The sequence below is a fragment of the Musa acuminata genome, chromosome BXJ2-8 (genome assembly GCF_036884655.1).
Source record: "Musa acuminata AAA Group cultivar baxijiao chromosome BXJ2-8, Cavendish_Baxijiao_AAA, whole genome shotgun sequence".
In the NCBI taxonomy this organism is placed as follows: domain Eukaryota; kingdom Viridiplantae; phylum Streptophyta; class Magnoliopsida; order Zingiberales; family Musaceae; genus Musa; species Musa acuminata.
In genome coordinates, this window is record NC_088345.1 from 51,114,255 (window position 1) to 51,133,234 (window position 18,980).

General features: G+C 40.8%; 3 protein-coding genes across 4 annotated transcripts; all 3 read right to left on the reverse strand.

The window, feature by feature from the left end:
- Positions 1-663: 663 nt before the first annotated feature.
- On the reverse strand, positions 664-6,473 carry LOC135620110 (probable glycosyltransferase STELLO1). The gene is made up of 3 exons (XM_065122775.1): positions 4,413-6,473; positions 1,380-1,506; positions 664-1,287 (listed from the first exon to the last, which is right to left on the reverse strand). The coding sequence occupies exons 1-3, from the start codon at positions 6,149-6,151 to the stop codon at positions 811-813; spliced, it is 2,343 nt and encodes a 780-aa protein (XP_064978847.1). The 5' UTR covers positions 6,152-6,473; the 3' UTR covers positions 664-810.
- Positions 6,474-7,980: 1,507 nt separating this feature from the next.
- Positions 7,981-13,105, reverse strand: LOC103995926 (proteinaceous RNase P 2). Of its 2 annotated transcripts, XM_009416673.3 has the most exons (6): positions 12,071-13,089; positions 11,042-11,143; positions 10,778-10,953; positions 9,632-9,752; positions 8,654-8,722; positions 7,981-8,540 (listed from the first exon to the last, which is right to left on the reverse strand). In XM_009416673.3, the coding sequence occupies exons 1-6, from the start codon at positions 13,004-13,006 to the stop codon at positions 8,286-8,288; spliced, it is 1,659 nt and encodes a 552-aa protein (XP_009414948.2). In that variant the 5' UTR covers positions 13,007-13,089; the 3' UTR covers positions 7,981-8,285. The 2 variants fall into 2 exon arrangements, 1 of the variants encoding a protein (XP_009414948.2); XR_010489631.1 differs by lacking the exon at positions 7,981-8,540 and having other exon boundaries at positions 10,675-10,953; positions 12,071-13,105.
- A 106-nt stretch (positions 13,106-13,211) lies between these two features.
- Positions 13,212-15,113, reverse strand: LOC135620111 (cytochrome P450 94C1-like). The gene has a single exon (XM_065122779.1). It carries the CDS (start codon positions 15,085-15,087, stop codon positions 13,576-13,578), a length of 1,512 nt encoding a protein of 503 aa, XP_064978851.1. The 5' UTR covers positions 15,088-15,113; the 3' UTR covers positions 13,212-13,575.
- Between the last annotated feature and the right edge of the window lie 3,867 nt (positions 15,114-18,980).

The window sequence follows — 18,980 nt, forward strand, 5'->3', positions numbered from 1 at the left end:
TTAGAAATTAGTAAGTAGAGATCAGTCGCAGTAGTAACATGAAAATTGAGCTTCTCTCAATATTCTAAGTGATGACGAGCACATAAATTAAAAAGAAAATATTTTTTTAGTACAAATTGTACCGAAAAAAGGGGACCAAATGCAAATTTATTAAATAAAAATATTTATGACATGTTTTTCCCTTATGTGTTTCAACAAAAAATAATGACATGTTTTGAATAGAATTATACTCATAAACGAGGCTGATTCATCGATTTATGCTTTTCATATTGCATTGGGACTGTCTCACACGATAAAAATCAATGAACTCGAGGTTTTCTAGGTAAATCTTCCAACGTTTGAATAATTACCAAATCATTATTGGGGAAGGGGATAGGATAGGGAAGTATGAGAAGGTAACTTATCAAGGAAGAGATGAAGTCATACTAGCACTCACTAGGGTTTTCATACAGTATTCATATACAAAATAGAAGTCTGATGCAATCGATTTAGCAATTCAAATGTCATTATTAATGTATCTAATATGTACATAGGAATGTCATTCATCAACTTTCAGTCAAGTAGACATGATTTGCCGAGTTTGAACCAGGCTAGATCAGAATATATGGGACCTCAATTACCTCAAAAAACATCCTCTATCTTGTTGGATTAACAATTACAGAATCAAGAAATGAGCAGGACTATGTTGTTTGCAAATGAAAATATTACAACATACAGAAAGAAAGATGATTACAGAAGGTGGAGGAGAACCTGATGAAACATGCAAACTCAAGTAGATTTGGTCTAATATCAATATACATTATCTAGAAATCATACCAGTTCCTGCAGAAGAGGGTCACCTGAAGCCATAACTCTTATTAGCTTCACAAAATCATACTCATGATGCACCTTGAGTGGATAAATGGCAGGTACATTGGCGGTATAGTAACTCGCGAAAGAATCATTAGCCGACAGGCCTGCTTTGTAAACCACCGTCGCCAGAGCACTAGAATCAAAATTCTCCGGTGCATCCATAGACAGAAAAATCATTGGCACGGCAACTTTGTGATGAATACGTTGATCCCCTATGATTTCCACGAGGTCGATGAAATCGCCAACAAATCTCTGAGGAACATAGAATATCTCGCTGCCACAGATGATGAGCCTGCCTTCTGTCGTACTCTGTTTGTAACTGGTCTGAAAATGAACTGGGAATTTGTTTACAATTTGGTTAACTAAAGTTCCTTGATTTACATGCCAATCTGAAGTCTTTCCCTCAGTGGAAACGGAAACCCATGATTCAGGGACCTGAAAGTAGATAAAGCAAGTCATTTAGTACATCCTTTGAGAAGAAAACCAACAAAATGTAACCAAGAAAAAAAATCAAAAAAGGTAATTGCCTTATTCGTTATCCACGGCTTTTCCTTGTCAGCTTGAAGTAGGTTCCAATAGTTAAGAATCATATCATCTTGGAGAAACAGAAATCCTTCTGCACCTTGAAATTTGTTAAACACCTTGGGCAAGTACCTATTTGATGAGCATACATGATGGCTCAGAACACAGAACAAGGTGCAACAAACAAACGTTCCAAAATAAGAATATATTGAATATAAGCTAAGAACTGGCATCCAGTACTTCTCATTACCAGAATGAAATTGGTAACAGTAGCAGGTATACATGAAGAGTCCATTTTGGCTTTCCCAACACTTGTGATTTGGATTTTTCAAGAGACAATTCCATATCATTTTTTTGATTAAAGGTTCCAAATTTTTAACAATCTTATAATGTTTATAATAGCCGGCCCTGACTGTTTATGATAGAAAAACTCAAACAGAATTGTTCTGCTATTTTCAATGGAATGGAATAGATATTAATCCTTTTCCAAACTTGTAAGGGGCATATCTCCCTTAATCCTTGTCATATTGGATATTTAAGTAGTCAATTTTCAGTGCCTCAATGAGAATAATGCAATGACATAAATTTCAAGATATGAAACCACAAAATTCAAAAGGTGCTTAGATCGGGAACAAAGGGGATGGATATTATGAACTGTGATGTGTGCCCAAACAAAGTACAATTTGTTGGAAACATCTTGTGGTTAATAATTTATAAAGAATAACCAAATTAAAGATTAAAGAAATTCTAGTTAAAACTTATTATATTTAGTAGCAAATGAGCAATATACGTCAATTGTAAAAAAAATTCGGTACCAAAGAAAGAACTCAAATTAATAGGATGTATCCCCTGGTAAGCTAGGAACAAGAGCAGAGAGGTTGTAAATGAAAAGAAAAGAGTTCATCTTACAGCTGCAAAGCAAAAGCTCTAATTTCTAAAAACAAATGAGAAAACAGAAGAGAACAGAAATAGGTTTGGTTAAGAGAGGATGGAAAAAGAAATAAGAAGAAAGAAGGATGACACAACCAATTTACATACTTTATTTGTTAAAAAAAAAACAGTGAAGTGACCACATATCAAGATACTGCTTTTGTAAAATGAGATCAGTGACACTGCACTTTTTTTCCACAAGTGAGACACTTTGGTTGTAATCCATTAGCATGTCATCATAATAGAGCAACTCTACATCTAGCACTTTCCTAATTGAGCTAACCGAAGCTTATAATGAGCCCATTTAAGCCTCCTGACCTTTTTTGCTTTATATCAATGAGTCAAATTCAACTCGGAACATGACCCTAGTGCAACTCTTATAATAATAAATTGGTTTGAGAAGCCAGGGTGATTAATATATTAAAAGAAAATAACAAACATGTGACGACAGCCGATCAATAAAGATATGAAACTAACACCTGCATGTGGGGAAATAGAAGGATCTATACCTAGACTAAATCAGACTAACAAAACCCTAAATGGCCTAAACCTTGATTGCATCAACTGCAAGTGAATCTCGTCCCAAAAGTCTACTTGGTCCTGCCCCATTGCTTCTTTCATAACAAATCTTAGACAATTTTATGACTAGATACATGATGTAAAGATTGGAAAATTTTAAAATGTAAACAATATATATTAGCTAAGAAGAAGTATAAATGAGACAAATACAAAAGATTACAATATTCTGGTAGAAATGAACTAAAGATGAAGATAAGGATGTTTAATCCCCTCACGCTCGGGATGGAGAAACTAATATGTCATGCTCCCTTGGTTGGGGCATGCAAACAATAAGAGTACTCGTCCATGCACATGCGATGTTGCCTCAACACACCATACCATGTTGCCCTCGATCAACACACCATCTTTAATATCCTATGTTGCCCAAGTTAGGAGCAACTCAATCTTGGGAGTTAGGGGAAACTGGTGAGAGCATCCTAGTGTATCAGTCACATGGCCCAAGCATTTAATGTAGCTATTGATCATTAAACAATTTGGCCTATCATTCAAAAGCGCTAAGCCTCCATTTACGTGAAATATAACTATCACCGAACGACCTCCTCACTTGTCCATGAGCAAGCAATCTACATTTCAGCACTTATAACCTTTACACTTGCTGTAAAATGCCAAACAGCCAATCTTTTGTCAGACAAAACAACAACCAACACGTAGGGGCTTTCTTATAAGTGGTTAAAGATTCTCATGATCCAACTAGGGCAGAGAATGTAGCCACCTATTCAATAGAAAATAAATGAAGAAAAAAAGCTACAAACATTGTGAAACCAATAATTCTTCACAAGAATTATCAAAGGCTTATATCCCAGAATTCAACAATCAACCATTTTTTTGAAGTCCCACTCATTCTTGTCATTACCATAGGCTTACATCGAAGAACACTAAGTACAATTGTAAGCCATAACCGAGGCCATGCAGGATGTTCAAATTAAATTATAGTTCAACAATTGTTCAAAAATACTGATAATAATCTACATCAAAAAGTCTTTTGCATCCAATTCTGAGATGTTCCAAACACACTAGTGAAAATAAACTAATCCAGTTCATACTACAACAATGTAACCCTATGCATATAACTAGTGTCCCAAAAATAATCATGCATAAGATCATCTATATTCAACAAGTGAAATTTGTAACACTCATAGGTGGCACCTTGTGATCATATCACCATGATTATTGTGTTCTAACCAAGCTTCATAATGCATCTATTTGGAAAAATGTGTCATCTAAAGTCATCCAATTTTCAGGCCACAATTGGTTTTCCCAGTCATACTAATAATATCCAAAGATTACACATCATTTCCGGCAAAAGGTATCAAATGAAGAATGCTTGTGTCATTAATTCACAACTCCTGATGGGATGCATTTAACACAAAACCAATGGGTTTCCTGTCATTCCATCAATGAGTTCACTAGACATGATTGCAAGGCACTATTGTTCAGTAAGAAGAAGTCCTCAGCAAGATAAAAATTGCAGATTGATGTTTGGCTTTGATTAAAAAAAAATCAAGATAAAACTAGCAAGTAGAACTCACTTGTATGCTTCAGCTAATTGGCCATATTCTACTGTGAGATCTGGGTTTCTCTGTTCTGATAGAATGATAACTGTTTTAAATATCCTACCATAGAGCAATCTCCACTCTAGAGCTGTACGATCCACAGGGCCACTACAATACATGATAAGAACGACATTTCCAAAGTACTTTCTCCACCTCATGAGATTCCCAATCTCAAAAGTTACAGTCCCAACCTCCTCCACCCCAAGGTGCACTGATGGTAGCTTCTTGGGAATAAATTCCTGTGTATCTCCATGCCCAATTTTTGCTCTTGGTCGGTCCAACTCCAAGGACATCAGCCTCGGCTGCTGGTATCCAATGGCAAGCAAGTCTTGCAGCCAGGCAACTGTGAACTGTAAGTCCTGCTCTGTCCAAAACCCTTCCTCTGCCATCGCATAACTCAGATGCAAGATCTTCTCGAACAGTGTCTGTTTCTTCGACCTCCAGGATACCAAAAACTTAATGAGACGCCCAACGTTCACATGGAGGTCCTTCTCCTCGGCGAAGGGGTACAACTGTGCCTTGTCCACCCTTTGGATGGTCGGCGGGTAGACAGCCGCAAATCCACCAATCTCCCACAGGATTCTCTGTGCCCAGTAGCCCCTGAGCACATCTGAAGCCATTGAGCTTATAGAGACCGGAAGCATAAGTCCCCAGAATGCTTGCGCATGGAAGATGGTGTTGAAGGAGTTGACAGGCACCATCATGCCCTGTGGCAGGGCAACCTTGGGGGCGTCGTCATCGAAACGTATGTCGAACGACTCCAGACCTGAGGACTTGCGTGTGAAGTAGAAAACGGAATCCACATCAGGGAGACCATTGGAAAGGCCCTGTTGGATGAACTGCCGGCCACTGTAAACCTCGGTGTAGAACGCCTCGCGCTCAACCTCCCCGACATTTTCCAGCGGCAGCCCCCTCGGCCACACGGATCGCTGCCCGAAGTGGACGTAAGGGTTCACGACCGTGCGGTTAGGATCGGCATGACTGTACTGAAGGAGGATAGGGTGCTTGGGGGCGGCAGCCTCTCCCACAAGGTCCAGATCGAAGTGCTTGCCGAGGTCGCCACCCACGACCTCGGCACGGTCGTCCGCGTCGAAGATGACTTTGGCACCATGTTGGATGGCATACAGGTAACCGATAGATTTGCGGACATAAGAGTTGTAAGGAAGGTAGTCGACGGTCCGGAAGCCAAGCCGAGCCTGCTGGTCCAGGGAGAGGAAGATGGCGCCTTTGAAGGACCAGTCGGAGGGCGTGGCGGAGTTGCCCACGGCGAGGAGCTGCCAGCCCTTGGTCCTAGCCAGAGCACGGAGAGAGTCGGTAGGGTAGGTGGAGACGGAAACGACGATCCAGCGGTCGGAGCGGAAGGAGGCGTACGGCGAGGCGGAGGGATCGAGGGGCTTGATGGGGGGGACGGAATTCCACGAGATCCGGGGGTAGGGGATGCCGCCCCCGGTGGAGGAGGAAGCGGAACGGGTCTTATCGAAGCAGAGTAGGGCAGCGGTGTCACCGGCGCTCCGAAGGAAGAAAAGAGCCGCGACCGTGGCGGCGAGGAAGCACACGGCCAGGATCTTGTAGAGGTTGTCGAAAGCCCAGGTGGAGAAGTCGAGGCTCTTGGCTGGGGCGAAGCGGCGGTGGTCGCCATGGTGGGAAGAGGGGAGGATGAGAGGGGGGGAGGAGGGCTTGGAAGATTTGGGGGTTGCCCTGTCTTGGACCAGCATTGCCGGTCGTCCAATTCAGATCCGACTCAGTCCGGCCGATTTGGTAACAGGTGGGGGCTAGAACGGAACTCGAAGCGGAGATGCGGGATCGGCACCGGAGACAGTGGCCGGTCGATCAGAAGTGAGCCGAGATGCAGGTAGGGAGCAGCGTCGGCGTCGCCTCTCTGGATCTCCGACCTCCTTCGGCTTCTGGGGAGAGGTCGGTGGCGGATATAATGCGGTTGTTGGTGCCGACAGATTGCAGTTCAAGTTTCGTTTTCGGTCGACGCTTGGGGATAGTATATGCAGTGCTGCAGTGGAGAGAGACGAGCAGCGGCCGCTCCCGGGAAAAGGTGGGGACAAATGGAAGCTTCGGGGGTTACTAATTATTTTTCTTTTTCTTTTTTTCTTTTTCTCTTAAAGAAACCATTCATTCACCAGTGTTGAATAGCAATTATATTTTTATGAGTCATCAATTTTTTGTAGTATTTTACCCAAAAATTATTATTATTATTTTTGCTGGGATTTTTTTTCTTCGAAAATATCCAATCTTTTACTTAAATAATTTAATCACATTTGTTATTCAAAATTTAATTAATTATTTTATATATTTTTTAAACTAATCATCTTAAAATAATTCTGAGTTGGCTTAATAAAAATTTGTTATACTGAAGATTGAACTAAATTATACTCCTCCATCACATTATTAGTTCAAAAGATCTTAAGTTTTTACAATTAATTACTATAATTATTTAACATTTAAGTTCTAATTACTGTATGAGGGTTTGGATTGATTAAGTGAAAGTTGACTCAGTTATCCTTAAGTTTAAACTAAGTTACACTCGAATTATCATTTGTAAAATAGGAACACTCTTAAAATAAAACGAAATTAATGAATTTTGTGTTATCCTCCTAAAATATACTTCTATAGGATTGAAAACATTATTGTTATTATAATTGTTAGTGTAAACAACATGGAGCCGTGGCCTCTGGGCCGACACGGCTCGGTTCGAGTCCGGAAGGTGGGATCTCCCCGGTGCGGCCCTCGGGTTCGCTGAGGGGGTTGGTCGCGGTGGTCCGATGGGGACGGCTCCGTCGACTCCGCCGGAGGGGGCTCATCGGTTGGGCGCGCGCTCCGTCTGTAGTCCTGCACACAGGTCGGGTCGAGAGACACGACCCGACCCCTCCGACGATCGAGTCAGTAGATGGTGGAGGGGGTAGAAAGGAGAAGAGGAGTTTGAGGTGTCTCCCTGGTGTGTTCTCCCCTGCATCTCGGTCTCGGTCCCGGTCCTTTTTGCTCGTTGAGAGTGCGAGGGTATTTATAGGGAAACTTACTGTGGTTTGATGTGCCTGCTTGCCGGGGCAAATGGTGGCGTCTGACACAGGCGTTGCGTGGCGTGAAGAGCCGAGCCTGAGCGGGTGTTAATGCGTCTCGGGCCGTGTTCTGGTCCGTTTGATCGGGTACCGTCGCGCCGACCGAGGTGTGAGGCGCGGCTGACGTTAGCCGAGTCTTATCGTAATTACTATCCTCATCAATAATCTATTAGCTATTATTAATATGATTTTATTATAATTTCAATTAAATTTAATATAACAAAGAGGAGCGGACAAAACTATTATCTTGAAGTTTGATAGTATGTTGTTTTATGGTTTTCATTTTATTCAAAAAGAAAAAAAAATAAAGCATCCAAATATGAGATAATAAAAGAGCTAAACCCAATCGTGACTTGACTGGTTTCTCTGTGTTAATCAATATTAACTAAGATGATTGGGTTAGCAGCCACCCCAGATAGCAACATAGTTCCAATAGATAAGCACGATTTGCATGTGAATCAGCTACATAATTCATATAAAAGACGAGAACTATATCAGACATCAGTAATCATATGAAATGGCGTGATTTGGATGTCACGCCATCACCGCTAATACAAACAAAATGGCTCATTCAATCTCTATTGGAAGAAACCATTTAAGACATTTGATTCACTATCCAATTAACTTGCAAGCATTTGATTGTCCATAACTTCCGATAATACAGTTGAAGACTTAATACAACATCGAAAAGTAGACTACAAACAGTCCACATAACTCGGGGGAACTCGAGAAATACTAAATGAATAACGGCGTTTCCGAATGTTTATTATCCCATCTGCTGTCAAAATGTAGAAGGTCTTTCTTTTCTTTTACCAATTACACGTCCCGCGCTACTACTATTGGAATTATTGGCACACTTGCCTGGAATAGTTGGCAAGTCCTCTGACTCTGTAATTGTTTGAACTGAATGGCCGGTTAAATCAGCTTTGCACGAGGCTTGGTGTGACTCATGTCTTGTAATACAAATCCAAGTCCGCAGTTTCTCATCATCGCATTTATCATCTAATGGCACATGCCATGATCCTGTCTCACACTCCTACAAAGAAGAACATGAAGGAGAAAAATGTCAAGCAAGTGCCAAGCATTACGGTTCCACATGAGCATAGCAAACAACATGATTCCATAAAGAAACCAAGAAATATTACTCACCTGAATGATTGTAGAATATGGGGGTGGCATCACAAGCGTCAAGTTACCTTTGAAAAAATTATATCTAACCTGCAAAGGATTCATAACAAAAAATACTTATCTTCCTGATATATGATCAGTTACATTGGTCGAAAAAAAAATGATAAAGACAATAGATGCAACACACCTAATGCTATGAGTTGATAAAATAGGAAAAAAGGCGTTTTAACATTTATTACAATAAACCGGAAGGATTGAATGAAAAATGCTGATCCAAAGAAGAAGCAGCTGTGTAAGGTACAGTGGGACTGGCCAAATAAATAGGAAGGACTACGTCTTTATGGAGAAGGAATTCCCTCGACAAGACATCCTTATAGTTACTGTACTAGTGATTTCAGTTCCTATTAATCAAGTTAACCATCTGAAGAATTAGAAAAACAGAAAGTGAAGAGGTACAATTCATCTATTATGTCAAATCTCATGTAAGTTAAGGCCACTAAGTTTGAGTAATCAATTAACATGAGCTTCAAGTACTACATCAATTGTCTGTTGATGTACTACAGACAATTAATTATAAATAAAAAAAGTACTACATCAATTAATTACAAACAACTAAGATAACTGTCTGTTGAAAGCAGATCACTGTCTGCCAATTTTGCCTTAAAACTTTCGCAATTCCTTGAAATGCCAATTCAACACTCCCATAATTTTATCGAAGAATTATTAAATGATAAATAGCACTTTCATGAATTGCATGTGTACCAGATAATATTTGAAGCTACTATGTAAAATAAGACAACAAAGCAAATCTATAATGGCTACTTGTTGGGGTTAGTGTATCTTGTTATTATCATATAGAATAAAACAGATGATCTGACCCTGAGAGGGATAAGAGAGAGAGAGGGGGAGAGAGGGTGGGGAGGTTGATTACAGACACTAGAACATTCATATCCTTTTAAAATAGAATACGATAACATTAGAATTAAGTAAAATGCATACTTGATGCCTCTCTTTCCACTTAGGGAAAAAGGACCTTCCTAGGAGCTCAAATATATGATCTCTCATTTCATCATTTGTCACAAGCCAACATCCAAGTCTAACTGCTGCGTAGAGCCAATACCTAGGTCATAATAATGGCATCTTATGTCAGAAAGAATCCTCACAAAAACTAAACATAGGAAGTCTAACTTAACAAAAGATTTAAGATAAAAACCAGAAAAGATGCTTAGCAAGATAAAATACTTAAAAAGGCATATGAAAGCAGGACTTAAATGCAAAATAAACTGCACGGAGAAATGTCCCAATCATTTCCAGTCATGCACTAAAATTATCACAATGAAATTTTATCTCAAAGCATTTTACTACAGAACATAACCCTTTAGCATTTCCATGAAAAGAATCTTGAACTTAGAATATAAAGCAGTTCCAAAACATCAAAATGAGTCACATTCAGAATCAATTTCAAATTTGGAGCTTGGAGAGCTTCTTGAATTATTTCTGATGTGACGTATTTAGAGACAATAACTTGCTGTCTGTGTGAAAGATGAGAGAATGACTCATCACACATAACAGTGTTTCTCATGGTATCCAAGAGCGAATGCCAACTATTTAAGAGTCAAGTTGTAGCCAACTCATACCATTGAACTGCCAGCAGAGCACAGAAGTTTACAGGTTGTGCTGTTTCAGTAAATTTTCCAAATGAAGATATCCTAGCCACAAATTTAGTTTTAAGTGGGCATTAACTTTTTTCAAGAAAAAATAAAGTAATAAACTATATTAGTTTAACAAACAATACATCCTCTGCTATGTTCATCAGAGTATAAAAGACTAAAATTCATCTGGCCATGAGTGCCTTCAGATTTTGGGAGTTATTAATGTGACACATGAATGCTTAAAGACCGTCTTCATAGTGGAGAAATTCTTTAAAGCCAAGTGATTTTTTTTTTTTTTCATTCATGCATCAGACTTTTAGTCCCTGCTATTTGATGATTTTAGAGTTATTTTCCACAAAAAACATAGAGGGACAAAATTTTCAGGTATACCTTTTTTCCCAATGAAATGACAGAATAACTTGCTGTTGATGGATACAGTACTTGGTAACTGGTTTGACTAGCAAGGTGTTCCAATGTTACTAAGAATCCATACCAATCATCATTAGATCCACTTGGTGTTGTGTACAATGCTCCTTTAGACTTCCAGGTAACCAGCAACTGCCTGTTGTGAGGATTTTCCATGAGTGCTTGAACGCGCCTACTGTGCAGAATAACAAGTGGCCATTTGTTTTCGAATCTTTTAGAAAGCTCTCCAACAACAGCTTCAAGCTGCTCTATTTAGGCACAAAGCACAGATGTAAGTATCAATTGCTGCACATCTATGTTAAAAGAGAATTAAAAAGCATTAAGAACAAACCTGAGACAAACTAAATCCACCATCTGCAAAATTTTGCTGATAAAGTGCAACATTTGCTCCATCAACAATAGCATCATAATTGTCATGGTCATCCAACCAATCCTACATAACGTTTGCAAACACATCTCAGATGATAAAGAAATTCTCTTTTCCCTTAGAATGTCAATTTTTTTAAGATTCAAATATCTCATTCTTCTCATCCACCGCCCCCCTCCCTTTCTTTGTACCATGGTACATTTTGGTGTCCCGTGTTGTGGTTATGTTGGAACAAACTGGACCCACACCAATCCGACCATGGATTGACATGTCCCTATACCCGGAATATAGAACCTTGGTTAGAGGTCCAAATTACAAATCATATTACCAAAAGTTTCGTAGACGATACAAGTCCCTTGCATTAATAATCTATTGGCATAGTGTTGATGATATAATATTCCTAGTATTCCTCATACATGATGTGAAGTATTTGACAAACGTTGGTGTCTGATGCAAACATAATAATCATTTTTAGTAGCCTGTGACTGATAGATGCTTATACCATTCAAAAGGTGTCTTGTAAGACACTTCAAAACTGGGCCATAAAATCTAAATATGCCATCATAACTTCAATTGAAAGAAGCTTTATACTGGACAACTATGGCAGATCATGTCACCACAAATCCACTCAACAAAGATGAAAACATTTGAAAGATATTTCTCATGAAAGAGGATTTCAGCTTGCAAGGAGCCTAAGAGCCAAGTCCATTAATCAAAATAATGGACTTAGATTAATTATATCCTCACGACGCACTAAGACTCAAAATTTGTATGTTTGGCAATTCAGACAATAATATGGGGGAAGAAGCTTAAAAAACTGCATAATCGTGCCTCTAGTTATTTTGTGTTGTGAGTTGCTTGATAAATTTATCCAAGACCAATAATAATAATTATAGCAAGCAATTAGAACTGCTAGTCAATGTCACAATGATCTATCAATAGAAATCATGATTGTTGTTGAATATTATTCGAGGAGGAAGCATGATATTTTACCTGAAACTTTTTGAAATTTGACATGGCCTCCCTTTCCATGGCCAAACTGGCCACAGACTCTGCAAACTTCTTGGTCTCCGATTGATCAATATCCACGCAAGCCAATTGCTGTCTGCAGGAGGTGCAGCGCCCATCTGCATTGACGTTTGCTCGGTTAACTTCCCATGTCCCCTTTCCCAACCACCCAAGCCCATGCCAGCCTCCACCATTCTTCAAGATCGCATCTTTTACCCTTCCACTATCCCAATTAGAGCTCCCAACCTCTGCCGCCGGTTTGCTCCTAAACCAACGCTCCAATATCTCAGCTGTGGTAGCGGTGACATGCCTCACATTGCTTCTCAACCTGTGCAAGTACTCATATACTTTCTCCTCCCTCCCCACCTTGGCGCTCACTTCCAGTAGCGCGGCAATCTCTTGCTCTTCTGGCACGACACCCGTCGAAACCATATGATTCTCCACATCGTAAGCCTTCTCCGCTTCCAATCCCCGGCAAAAGGCAAAAAGCGCCGGCCCGTAGGTCCTAAGCCTCGGGGTGGCCCCGTACTTCTCCCCCATCGTCCTCACCAGATCGAAAGCGAGGTCACCGCCTCCGTCGGGTCGCCGAGCGGCGATCCTCGCCATCGAAGTCACGGTCGCCTCGTTCGGCGCGATGCCGGCGGCGACCATGGCATCGAAGATTCGAGAACCGGCGTCGACGACGGACCGCGTCGACGTCTCATCGCCGAGGGTATCGATCGATGAGGAAAGGATGTGTAGGAGGGAGTTGAAGTGGTAAGCCGAGAGGCGAAGGTCCTCCGCCACGGCGGTCTCGTAAAGCGCAAGCGCGCCGGCGAGGTCGCCGTTCTTGGAGCACGTGTCTAGCGCGTGCCGGAACTGCCCCTCTCGCGAGCTGTTCTTCTTGTTCGTCTTCTTCTTAGCGGCCGCCGCCGTCGCCATGGCCGACGTCCAAAAACCCTAACTGGCGCAGTTCGATCTCCACCGGTAACGCATATATCGTGTGTCTGATGTATGCGGACAGGCGCAGACAAAACTCTACGTTTACGCACCTGCGGCATTTTGAGTCGATTCGAGTTGACTTCTTTTGCAGGTCAGTCATCGATTGTTGCTATGAATCGACGACATCTTTCATCGATCAAAGATGTATCAATCAAAGTCGTGATAGTATATTGTTGATTTGTGTGATCAGAAGATCATATTGTTAATCCAAAATACACCTCTCTCGAGATACATATAAGATCTAATCATTATGAATCCATGAAGGTCAATATCGGCATGATGATACTATGTGACAGTAGATATGGCAGAATCTTCAATGGATTTGATACTATAATTATCGTTGTGAAAGGCTTGGATCTTATGGCACTTGTTTTAGATGATGTTGTCGTCTTTTCTAGAAGATGGATGATGAACGACTTAGATCTGTTGTCAGAAACGAGAGAGAGCACCAGGAACTTGCTTCTCCCACGTACGTGTCGACCGTGGCATGCAATCATCACCATGATATCTCACTCGCAGGCGGTGGCGGTCCTCCGGTGCACTCGAACCGACAACCCCCCGGTGATGGTGGCGGTGAGGCCGGGAGTGAAATGCGGGGAACGGCCTCCATTAATCACCTCGATGTCGAACCTTGGAACCACCGAGACGATGACAGCCTTCATCTCCATCAGAGCCATCTCCTTGCCAAGGCAAACCCTGAGGCCGGCCTGGAACACGGGATACTTGAATAGGCCCTCCGGGGTGAAGAGACCATCCCGAAGCCACCGCTCCGGCTTGAAGTCGAAGCAATCGGACCCCCAGATGCGCTCCATCCTCCCCATGGCGTAGGGATGGTACGTCACTCTTGCGTTCTTGGTCACCATGGTCCCGTCGGGGAGCACGTCGTCCTCGAGGCAGAACTTGGAGTCGAACTGGACGGGCGGGTAGAGGCGCAGGCTCTCGTGGAGCACCGCGGTCACGTAGTGCATGCCCTTCAGCTGCTCGTAGGTTGGAACCTCGTCATTCTCGTCCTTCCCTTTCGTGACAGCGGCTACTTCATCACGGATCGCGGCCACGACCTTGGGATGCTGCGAGAGGAGGAAGAAGACGCTGGTGAGGGAGGAAGCCACGGTGTCGCGGCCCGCTAAGAGGAAGCTGATGACGATATCTCGAAGGTATCTGTCATCCTCGACGGAACTCATGAAGCGAGAGAGGAGATCATGGCCGGAGGCAGAGCCCAGTACCCGGCGTTGGCGTATGACCTCGTCCGCCAGCACATTCACTCTCCGGATCGATCGCCGGAGCTCTCTCTCGGATCCCACGTTGAGGAACCGTTTTAGCTTCCATACTAATGGCGCGATCGTGGCCGCTCGCCGCGCCAACAACGTCGATGCCATGTCGAAGGCCATGGCGAACTCGGACATGGGGAGCGACAGCTCTAGGCACCCTGGATCCAGCCCGAAGGAGATCTTGCATACGGTATCGAACGCGAACCTCCGGAATACGTCTTGAAGCTCCACCGTATTATCCCCTGATGGATCAGACACGAATGCCAGAAGGGGGAGAAGCCGGTGGTGAACCTCACCGGAGACGATACGGAAGGCATACGAACGCAACGAGGCGCTGCCGAGCTCAAGGCTCGCCATCTTCCGCTGGAACCGCCATGCCTCTCCGTCGACATTAAATATGCCATGGCCGAGGAGATCACCGAGGATGGTGGAGAAGGGCTTTCCCTTGGGGAAGTTGTCGAAGTTGGTCTTGAGCATGTACTCGACGTTGTCGGGGTTGGCGGTGATCGTGTTCCCGAGCACATGGATTTGGACAGTTCCAGTCGGCGACTGGCGGAGGAGGTGGGCGTACCAGTCGCAGAGGTTGTCGAACTCGGCGGTCCACGTGGAACTCAGGTACGCCCTGCAGACAGCGCAGTTGCACCACGGCCGCCACCTCACCAAGAGGAGAAGCCCGGAGAAGGCGATGAAGGTGGCGGCGAAGATGAAGAAGAAAGAGGAGACGTAGCTTTGCAGCCATACCGCGGCTGCCATGCTTGGTCTCTCGGGGTTGGGATGGACCGGATAAGGAGGGGGAAGGCAACGGGGGAGGGGGCGTTGCTTTATAGAGGCAAAGCAAAGTGGATGGTGTACGTGCGACGACAAAGGCCTCTCGACATGACCGGTGATCGACAACCGCGCATGGGCTGCGCCAGCCACACGGCGAACACGGGCACGAACTCCTCGTGCACTAAAAAGGCGACGACTTGGAAGGGAAGGCAGTCATAAGCGATGACGTCAGCGAGGGGAGGCAATGGAGCCGCACGGGATATCGGCTTCGCAGTCGGATTCACGTTTCGTTGGCTCTTTCCCTATTGGCGGAGCGATCGCGGGGCCCTGTTGACTTGACCTTCTCGTGTTATTTCTGTGTGCTTTGGACGGCCCGTATTGGGTCAATGATCGAAGCTCGCAGGTTTGGTGGTGAAAGGTAAAGATGAACTAATCAAGGAAAGATTGGCGTGGCAACTGAGCTTTAAAAGGGTATTAAAAGAAGGAATTAACATATAGTAAATTAGACTTTGATTGAACATAAATACTTCAATTTATTGATATCGTAAGTCAAATTCAATATATCAACATAATTTTGTAATCATTAATAATATGAGACAATCCGATTGCTCTATTTTCTTTTGTACTATAATATCTATCATAAGAAATAATGACTTTCGGTAATAATACCATTTGATAAAATAAAAAAAAAAATGTATTAATTATTTAAATTACATTTTAACTCAAAATTGAGCTTACAAATCTATAGCTCAAAATGGATATGCTTCCTTTTTTTATTTTACAAAATAATTATGTTTTCTTTTTTTATTTATTCCAATTGAATGAAATAGAAATAAATAAAGAAAAAAATCATGAAAATAATAATTTTGGTTAATTCATTCGTACGTAAGTATATGTATTTATAATATTTTTAGATTCCTAGAATCAGATATCGAAAAAGAATAAAAAAATCCTAATATAAGTGAAAAAGAAAAAACCAAATAACTATGTTCCTTATTTATAATGCTTAAAATTCTTTGAGCAAATTAGCATTGTGGGAAGAGAAAAATAAAGGCATCCTAAAAAGGACACTTTTAGCACATTTAGATTTCTCTAATAAAATCATCCTAAAAAAATATTAATCAATGATTATTTTCGCTAATCATTTATATATATATAATCGAAGTTGGCAAGTATTTTTTAGGATGATAAACAAATAAAAAAAAACTATTTGTAAATAATAAAAAAATTGCAAATTATGATTTGATTATTGTTTGAAGCATAGTTCTATGTTTTAGGAAGGAAAAAAAAACATTAAATGCATATGTCTACATTTTACATCCCATATCACATCACATCAGCACGATTTATGACAACCCACGGATCGATCGTCTTGACTCGACCCCTTCCTTCCTCTCTCTCTCTCTCTCTTTTGTTCTTTGTTGAATGCATTATTATTAGTACGGTCTGCAGTACCGAATTGTACCGTTCGATATGGGCGGTACGTACCGGTCCGATAGGTTGTCGGTACGCGGACCGCTTGTTACTGATCCGAGTGCACTGTAATACTATAGCAGTGCATTGTAGCGGAACTACAATATTCGGCACACCTAAGTATACCGCTCGATACATCTGGGTGTACCGCTCGGTATACCGTACCGTATCGATACCGAGCCCAGATCGAAACACCGGTACGGTACGATACGATATTGCGAACCTTCATTATTAGTGTTTACCGGTAAACCATCGATACAAGCAGAAGCAGATCATTAGTGTTTACTGGTAAACCATCGATACATCTCTGCATCACTTCACCGACGCCAAGCAAGGCATGGGTGGCATCCATACATACCGTTCATGTCGCTTGAGTCGGATAGCCAACACACGACGGTGGTCGCGACACGTCGGTAGCGTGCACAGCAATCCAACCACCGGTGGAGTTGGGTGTGGCTGTCGGAGTCGCACAGGAATGGCGTCCCTCACGTGTTCCATGTTTAACGTTCTCATGAATCAGTCTTTAATGATTTTTGATTTTTGTTTTTTTGATTTCGAAATCAAAAACTCTTTTTTTTATTGATAAAAAATAAAAATTAAATCAGTATACTTCGAATTTGATCTAATTCGATTCTAAAGTTAATGTCATTTAATGTAATAAAAACATTTAATGTGATAAGAATATCTTTCGATCTTCTCATAGATGTCATTCGATGAAACGAGAGTAGCTTTCAATTTTCTCTTTTGCTGGACTGCCATTTTCACCTCTCGCTAGCGTGTGGCTGTCTTCCACCAGTAGGTCGTGGGGACGTATGTGCTTCGATTGACGACGACTACTTCATCTTTTTCGATCGACAACTACAGTGGTGGGTGGAGGGTCTTTTATTTGGTGCTACTATTTCATCTTCTTCGATCGACTCACACTTCTCAAATGATAAGTGTGTCCAAAAAAATCTCATACGTGTTGTCAAAAAAAATAAAATGCATCCTTATGTATTTATATAATTTAGAATTCGAGTCGCATTGTTCTATACGATAATGATATTTGTCGCTACGACTTTGTCAATATGATCTCTACAAACCTTGCAAAATATTGATAAAGAGTTTGTCAACATGTCAATAAGCATAAGATTACATTTTGATTTTTTTTTACGATTTTATTTCTTTTTACGTCAACGATCATACGCTTTACCGAATTAGAATACGTTGTGGTGGCTATATATCGGAGATGTGTTTTGGAGATTGAATGCATATTAATGGTTTATAATTTTTTTAAAAATTATGTTTAGATTGAATATTATATTATAAATACTCGATTGCTAATGTTATTTTAGGATAGTATTGTTTAAGTATTTGTGAGATGTTAATAGTTTTTTAAAAATTTCTCAAAGTTTTATCTTATAATATTGTTTCAAAAATAACCAAATATATAATAAAAACTCTATGCCTAATTTTCTCTTCCATTCTCTTATATGATTTAATTTATTCATGAAATTTTATTTATTATTCTCGAATATCATTTTGCATTAGTTTATATGATTATATTATTTATTTATCATATATATAGACCATACATAACTTTTTTTTATAATAATATTGCATGCATTCAATTATTTTATTTTATTTATTTACTAACTAAATAAAAATATATATTCACTTTTGAATAAATATTAAAAATATAAATGATACAATTAATCACATAATGTCAAATGAAGTTTTGAAATATAATTTTTTCAAGAAACGTTGATGCTAATACACATTTAAGATTCAATTTTCATCTGTTATTTAAAATCTTTTATAACTATATGTTCATTCAAACCTCTTTCTCTAAGTATATATTAAAAATATAAATATGTTCTATAATGGTATTTAAAAAAATAATAATAAGAGAATAGTGGTGTGCTATTTATGATTGAAAAATTCGAATGACCTATAATGAGTTTCCCCGAAAAAACCTATGCTTTTGAATCGTAATATCATTCAATCCCATATATGTTAGCCTCGACGAAAACCCCGATTTGATATATGGTAACATCATTCAATCCCATATATTTTAGTCTCGACGAAAACCCCGATTTGATATATGGTATATGGTGGCTTCGATGATACCGTTGGTAGCGGGGGTGCGATAGGGATCTCAAGGAACAAAAATCTGTCAAATTTTCAACAGGTTTTTATTTTTTTGAAGATTACAATTCAACAAATGAAACCTAATTGATCGCTGTATGGTAGCAGCAAACTTCACATGAGAAACGAGAAAACGAAGAGGAGCATCCTCTTATGCCAACCCAAGTGGGGCTGTACATCCATCTTGTGTCATACAGACTACACTTCTCGATATAATGTCCTAAAATATTAATGCAGGCGGCAAGCGCATCGAATAGAACCACAAAGATCCTAGAGAT

Coding starts and splice junctions, on each gene's coding strand:
- LOC135620110 (XM_065122775.1), bottom strand. CDS start 6,151: ATGCTGGTCCAAGACAGGGCAACCCCCAAATCTTCCAAGCCCTCCTCC. Junction 1,507..4,412: donor CAATTAGCTGAAGCATACAA/GTGAGTTCTACT, acceptor CTCATCAAATAG/GTACTTGCCCAAGGTGTTTA. Junction 1,288..1,379: donor AGCCGTGGATAACGAATAAG/GCAATTACCTTT, acceptor ATCTACTTTCAG/GTCCCTGAATCATGGGTTTC.
- LOC103995926 (XM_009416673.3), bottom strand. CDS start 13,006: ATGGCGACGGCGGCGGCCGCTAAGAAGAAGACGAACAAGAAGAACAGC. Junction 11,144..12,070: donor CAAATTTCAAAAAGTTTCAG/GTAAAATATCAT, acceptor AACGTTATGTAG/GATTGGTTGGATGACCATGA. Junction 8,541..8,653: donor CATATTCTACAATCATTCAG/GTGAGTAATATT, acceptor TCTTCTTTGTAG/GAGTGTGAGACAGGATCATG.
- LOC135620111 (XM_065122779.1), bottom strand. CDS start 15,087: ATGGCAGCCGCGGTATGGCTGCAAAGCTACGTCTCCTCTTTCTTCTTC.